The 7,514-nt window shown below is 43.6% G+C and overlaps 1 protein-coding gene across 1 annotated transcript; it reads right to left on the reverse strand.

Moving 5' to 3' along the window:
* Positions 1-746: 746 nt before the first annotated feature.
* Positions 747-4,641, reverse strand: LOC126334810 (cuticle protein 21-like). Its single transcript, XM_049997447.1, has 2 exons — positions 4,599-4,641; positions 747-1,492 (listed from the first exon to the last, which is right to left on the reverse strand). The coding sequence occupies exons 1-2, from the start codon at positions 4,608-4,610 to the stop codon at positions 929-931; spliced, it is 576 nt and encodes a 191-aa protein (XP_049853404.1). The 5' UTR covers positions 4,611-4,641; the 3' UTR covers positions 747-928.
* Between the last annotated feature and the right edge of the window lie 2,873 nt (positions 4,642-7,514).

Raw genomic sequence — 7,514 nt, forward strand, 5'->3', positions numbered from 1 at the left:
CAATGAGTCTGTTGGTCCTACAGGATAACAAAGTATTTGTTGTATCTCACGCGTTTTGTATTGTAATACTCGAACAAATGGCGTAACGGGTAAGATCATTTCTCCTTCTTCTTCTTCTTCTCTCTCCGAGTTTTCTACATCATGGGCCATCTCTCGCATCCAAGTTTCCATCTCTTCTTCAACTCTAGCACTCAATACTACAAAATCCAAGAATAAGATCATTTACCAATGCAATTAGTTTTTTTATGTACACAGTACCAGTAAGAAAGATTTCAGTTTGGTATTTCTTTGTAATCGATGCATCTCATGCTATGTGTATAATTGTGATAACTTTCTGTATCAGCCATTTTCAACGTACACTAATTAGAATGTTCTAGCATGAAACTTGAACCTAGACTGGTGGTCTGAGATACGAATACATTGTCTCTTTTCATTTTACTGTGCGGTGAAGGAGTTTAAAGGGATAGCTTCCATACATCTGAAATGCTCTGATACTGTGAGGAAACTTAAACAGTGTTGACAGGTCTTAAAAAACTGGCTACCTCTAGAAACAAGCTAGGCATTGTGAAAACACTGTTGACAGGTCTCAAAAAAACTGGCTACCTCTATAAACAAGCTACACATTGCGAATAGTACTCACACCATTCTAGATTTTAATCTTAAGCATAATTCCTGTATTTAGGTGTCACAGAAGAATTATTAATGAGGTACGTGGTAGTAAAATGAGTGTTCCACATAGTAACAGGTTTTGTGGTTGTAACGAATTTTATTCGTTTTGCTTTTTACAGACTGGAAGACTCATTCACACACAATAAATAGGACAATTTATGTACATAAAAAGGCATAGTAGAAATGTTTTTGGACAGGGAAACGGGATGGGAACTTGGTGGGAATTTTCTAGATACTTGTCTGTTCCAAATCGTTGTTTTTAACCCAGGATGGCCTTTCCATAGGCGAGGGGAGCAGCGACCTTAGCGATGGCGGGGGCGGCGTAGGCGACGGGGGCGGCCACCTTGGCGACGACGGGGGCGGGGTGGGCGCCGGCCTCCTTGTGCACGACGGCGTTGAAGCCGTTGACGGGGTCGGCGGTGTAGTCGACGGTGCGGATGGAACCGTCGGGCTCGACCAGGCTGTAGCTGCCCTGGACGACGTCACCGTTGCGGCTCTCCTGCTGGGTCTTGGAGTCACCGGTGAGAGCGTCCTGCACATTGTAGGCGTAGCTGTACTGGGGGTTGGGGTCGTACTCAGCGGCCACTGCGGCGGGGGCGGCGACGGCGACGGGAGCGGCTCTCACGGCGGGGGCGACGGCCAGGGGGGCGGCGCGCAGGGCAGGGGCGGCATAGGCCACGGGGGCAGCACGGAGAGCGGGGGCGGCGTACGCCACGGGGGCGGCGTAGGCGCGGGCAGCCAGAGGAGCGCCGGGGGCGACCACCGCAGGGGCTCCCAGGTGGCCAGCACGGGCCACAGCCACGAAGGCGGCTAGGACGATCAGCTGCAACATATGGAAGCTCTGTCAGACGCGTGTGCAAGCTTTTACTCAATCTTTTAATTCATGTTAACTCACTCCACAGATTGAAATCATTATTTCTGTTCAATTCTGTCGTCTTGTTATGTGTGGTTTACAGTTAGTAGTTACAGCTTATGAAATGTTTACACGCTAAGATGTATCTACGATCCGTAAGTTGTATGTAGAGGTCATCAGCCCGTGTTTATGACTGGAGGTGTCCTACATGAGGTAGGTCAAGATTTGAATGTTCGAAAGAGGTCGTTCTGATGCACTCCAATTCCACAGGCAGTTTACTTCGGTTGGGTTGGGTTGGGTTGTTTGGGGAAGGAGACCAGACAGTGAGGTCATCGGTCTCATCGGATTAGGGAAGGACAGGGAAGGGAGTCGGCCGTGCCCTTTGAAAGGAACCATCCCGACATTTGCCTGGAGCGATTTAGGGAAATCACGGAAAACCTAAATCATGATGGCCGGACGCGAGATTGAACCGTCGTCCTCCCGAATGCGAGTCCAGTGTCTAACCACTGCGCCACCTCGCTCGGTGTAGTTTACTTCGCTAACAACCCATTCCCAACATAAGAAAAATGTAGCCTGCCACAAAATGACCGTGAGTGCATGTCCCTATGTGCCCTCTTAAGCGACTGAACTATGTTTATAAATGTCATTGTCCCGTTTCACGAGTAGAGACATACCGTATGCTACTGAACTGCTTGGGGATTGTAGGTTTACTTTTAACTCTGTCGTATATTTCCTGTACTTAGCGATACCCTCTGGTCTACACTGAGAATATGGTTTTGGATAAAAATAAACATTTACTGTGGAAGTCGTGAGTTTGATACAAAACAGTTTATATACTGTTGAGGTAAGACATTTGTAACATGCGCAGGTTTGGGTTGGCGCTGTGAAATTTAAAAATAATAAAAAAGCGAAAACTATTGTTGTCGAAACTATAGCGTTCTGGTTTGATGGTCCGTCTGGTGACAGTTCTGATGGGGTTTCATGCACTGATTTGGGGGCGACAGCTGAATGGGGTTACATGTGAAGTATAACTCTGGAACGTTGGAACAATTTCAACCAAGTTTGGTACCCCTACTACGTTGGGGAAATTACTGAGGGCCCAGAACAGCCATGGCATTCGCTGGGTTGTGGTGGGTGACAAAGAAGGAGTAGAGGTGATGTATATCTTGGGGGGCACCTGGAAAATTTAAACCAATATACACATATCCCTTTTTTTCTAGAAAAAGATACTTTGGTGTTGAATTATTACTACCATCTCTATTGTTGAGGTAGAGGTGGGACTGTTTTGAAATTTAATTTAAATAGGAATCGTTCGAAGAAAGACAATATAGTTATCTGGAAATGAGTAAATTCAGAGATGCTATATTCGAAGTTTGTCCGTTCATCAAGCTGACACAATCGAATGTTGCTTGTAGGCCTAATGAGAGTAAGATAAGGAAGATTAGGGAAAGCACAGAGGAATATAGCTTGTCATTTTTCCCTCGCCCAATATGTGGATGGAATAGGATGGAAAATCGTTATTACACTTCGCCGTGCACTTTAAAGTCTACTGCGGAGTATAAATATAGGAATGCATGTAGATAGTCTGACCACGAGAACTGACAACAGCCGGCAGAGCGGTGTGCTGGCTGCACGCTCCTCCATACTGTATCCAGTTACGCTATTGGCTGAGGATGACACAGCGGTCGTTCGGTAGCGATAAGTTCGCCGGGACCTGTGGACGGCGCTCACAATACATTTGCGTATATGTAAATGATGGTCACTGGTACACAGAACAATCATTTTGGTGCTTCTTGTCAGCTAGGCTTTCACTTACTATAGACCACATCTACACAGCACAGCTTGAGTATTAAATGTACTTCTGATTTTTCCTCTTGCTTGAGATAATGCAAATACGTCTCACAGCTGTTCAGGTAGTGCTTTGTCCCGCTAACGCATTTAACGCAAATGTTCAGCGTTAACTGCAAGATTGACAGCCGAATATTAAAAAAATATATATATAAACATATGATGTGGAATTTCACAATCGATCCTTAAAAATGGATTCGGGCATCCCCCCCCCCCCTCCCCTCCTCCCTCAGCCACTTCTACCTCACACAACTAAGCAGTTGCCTTGCATATGAGTATTCAGAGTGAGATAGGCGGCAGACACAACATTAAAAGTCAGAGACCTACCACTCATTATCGTACAAGTACTTTTTACATTTTTCGTAGATATATGGGCTTAATGAAACCAGTTTATGGAAAAGGGCAAGAGAGGTAGAGCAAAGTTTAACAACCATTCTGTGGTGTCGTTAGAGACGGAGGACAAGGTCGGTTCTAGGGAAGGTGCGGAAGGAAGCCGTCTGTGTCTTTTAAAGCGGACCATCCCTGTTTTTGCTTTAAAAGATTTAAAGAAACTACGGCTCACATAAATCTAATTAGCCATATTCATACGCACAGTTCTTATACTGTTATGTAGGGCAATTAAATAAATTGCAGCGTATTGTGTTATATTATTCACCGAATTTTCTGCGACTCTTTTTGTAGGAAAATGTACGCGTCTTATCTACAACATTTTGTCACTAAAATTTATTTCAGCTTTTCCCATCACACTACCAACGAATTTCTAGGGAACACTAGAAATCGTACTTCTTATAGAAGATATCTGTTAAGTTCACACTTGTCAAATAAAAGTGTTTATGAGCCACGGTCTTGAAGGATGTTAGCGTGACGGTTGCGCGTAATAAAATATTGCGTCAGCTACCGTTGCCTACTCAGTTAACACTCGAGATATATAATCGGAACGGACCAGTGAAGACACACTGACTTTCTCGTACATTTTTGCTATATATTGCAGCCTCAGATCACACAGCATTTGTGTGAGCTGGAAGTGGACTACATAATAAAGTAATGTATTCATCGGTGCTTATTGGAAGCAGTGTGCTTTGCGTCCCTTCAGTAGAACTGGAATCTATCAAATTGCGCTTCTGACATCTTGACGTTATTCCTCACAAACTTATCCTATAGCACTAGTCAGTGTTAAGTCCGAATCGCTGAGTTATTGACACTTCAGTCGCAGTCAGCAGGCACCCACCTTGCAGGCCATGTCGATGAGTTTGTTGCCGGTGTGAGCGCAGAACTGCCGTTACCCTGGCCGGCCAGCAGTTATATACCCGCGGCCAGCGTGGCAGGGCGCTGCGTTTTCGCAACGTGCGTCGCTGGAGGCGTCGAGGACGGCCACCGGCCACAAGCCTGAATTCCTCTCCAGCAGACCTTGGACACACCTACCCTAATTACGATTTCTGCAGCTACTACGAAACTCTCTGAGCGATCTGTAGTTGCTCCACATTCGAGTGAAAAACTAAATTTTTACTATAAAGCTGCTTGCGTTTGAGTCCGAATAGATACATGAGTGAATCGCATGCTGCACAGTAAAAAATTAAGCATTCAAGAAAAGCCAACTACAGTTATGTGGTTACCGCGTTCTAGTTTCACTGTGTTTCTCCCCAAAAGGAAAAAAAAATGCTAACAAATGCTCGGACAATTCCTTCGAAAAGAAATAGATGGACTGCTTACATCGTCCTTTCCCCAACGAAACAATCTGTACGTCGCTAATAATTCCAAGGCGAATTAAACAAAATGAATTTTAAAACGTCTATACAAAAGAATCCATGTCTGGAAGATCCATTTTTCTATTCCTTCTTGGGTCTCATCCATCTCAAAACAATGTGTCACCGAGGTGTCGTCCAGCTAAGTTGAGCCAAAACAGTTCAAATACTAAAAATGACTTGTAACTCATACAACTAAAACTTACCTTTATTTCAGCGTGAAAGTACGAACTCCAGAAGTTTAGCTAAATATTCTTTAAGTCGCTGTACAGTGCATGACACAGCGTACTTTATACCAGCGTTAAGTACTCTGTCTTAGTACATTCAAAAATGGTCCAACGAAAAAGCTACTGTATGCCTCCATAGGCCTTCCCATGGCCCCTATGCTATATATACGATGGAGACCGTTGAACTGGTGCACTGGTGCACCTTGAAACATGTTTCAGACTTACGCCTCTAGTAAGCCCTGTAATAGCAGTTTAATATACTTCCTTACTCCACTTTCAAACGATCGTGTTGATTTTATGTGTGCTAGAATATTCTTCTAGATTTATAAAAAGAATTCTGGAATACTAATTTTTTTCCAAATGTGAGAAACTGTTCCCAGATACAATACGGTCATTTACTAAGGGACAAATAGTCTATTAAAAATTTAAAAGTGTTGCAATCGACAAAATATTGCCAATCCTGATTTTAATAGTCTGTGTGATTCATTTCCACCCCTGACCTTTTATGCAAACAGTTATTCGGCTTCCCACTGATTGATGAAATTGTTCGATGTCCTCTTGAAGGATATCGTACCAAATTCTGTCCAGCTGGTGGGTTAGATTGTGAAAAATCCCCGGCTGGTTGGAGCGCCCTCCCCATAATGCTCCAAACATTCTCAATTAGGCAGAGGTCCTAGAACATTGCTAGTCAAAAAGGGGGGGGGATGGGTTATGGGGTTAGCAAGCACGAGTTCAGCAGTAGAAACTATCGGCGTCTGCTGGATCTTGCTGAAGTGTAAACCCAGGATGGCTTACCATGCAGGGTAACTAAACTGGACTTGAAACATCGTCAACTAATTGCTGTGCTGTAGGGTGCATTCCATTAGAAGTACTGACGGCCTTGGGAGAGCCAGACCTGACAAAACTCTACCACCTGGTGAGCAAGATGTATGAGACAGGCGAAATACCCTCAGACTTCAAGAAGAGTATAATAATTCCAATCTCAAAGAAAGCAGGTGTTGACAGATGTGAAAATTACAGAACTATCAGTTTAATAAGTCACAGCTGCAAAATACTAACGCGAATTCTTTACCGACGAATGGAAAAACTAGTAGAAGCCGACCTCGGGGAAGATCAGTTGGGATCCGTAGAAATGTTGGAACACGTGAGGCAATACTGACCTTACGACTTATCTTAGAAGAAAGATTAAGAAAAGGCAAACCTACCTTTCTAGCATTTGTACACTTAGAGAAAGCTTTTGACAATGTTGACTGGAGTACTCTCTTTCAAATTCTAAAGGTGGCAGGGGTAAAATACAAGGAGCGAAAGACTATTTACAATTTGTACAGAAACCAGATGGCAGTTATAAGAGTCGAGGGGCATGGAAGGGAAGCAGTGGTTGGAAAGGGAGTGAGACAGGGTTGTAGCCTCTCCCTGATGTTATTCAATCTGTATACTGAGAAAGCAGTTAAGGAAAAAAAAGAACAATTCGGAGTAGGCATTAAAATCCATGAAGAAGAAATAAAAACTTTGAGGTTCGCCGATGACATTGTAATTCTGCCACAGACAGCAAAGGACTTGGAAGAGCAGTTGAACGGAATGGACAGTGTCTTGAAGGGAGGATATAATATGAACATCAACAAAATCAAAACGAGGATAATGGAATGTAGTCGAATTAAGTCGGGTTATGCTGAAGGAATAAGATTAGGAAATGAGACACTTGAAGTAGTAAAGGTGTTTTGCTATTTAGGGAGCAAAATAACTGATGATGGTCGAAGTAGAGAGGATATAAAATGTAGAATGTAGACTGGCAATGGCAAGGAAAGCGTTTCTGAAGAAGAGAAATTTGTTAACATCGAGTATAGATTAAAGTGTCAGGAAGCCGTTTCTGAAAGAATTTGTATGGAGTCTAGCCTTGTATGGAAGTGAAACATGGACGATAAAGAGTTTGAACAAGAAGAGAATAGAAGCTTTCGAAATGTGGTGCTACAGAAGAATGCTGAAGATTAGATGGGTAGATCACATAACTAATGAGGAGATATTGAATAAAATTGGGGAGAAGAGGAGTTTGTGACACAACTTGACAAGAAGAAGGGACCGGTTGGTAGGACATGTTCCGAGGCATCAAGGGATCACCGCTTTAGTATTGGAGGGCACCGTGGAGGGTAAAAATCGTAGAGGGAGACCAAGAGATGA

This window comes from Schistocerca gregaria, chromosome 2 (assembly GCF_023897955.1).
Source record: "Schistocerca gregaria isolate iqSchGreg1 chromosome 2, iqSchGreg1.2, whole genome shotgun sequence".
NCBI lineage: Eukaryota > Metazoa > Arthropoda > Insecta > Orthoptera > Acrididae > Schistocerca > Schistocerca gregaria.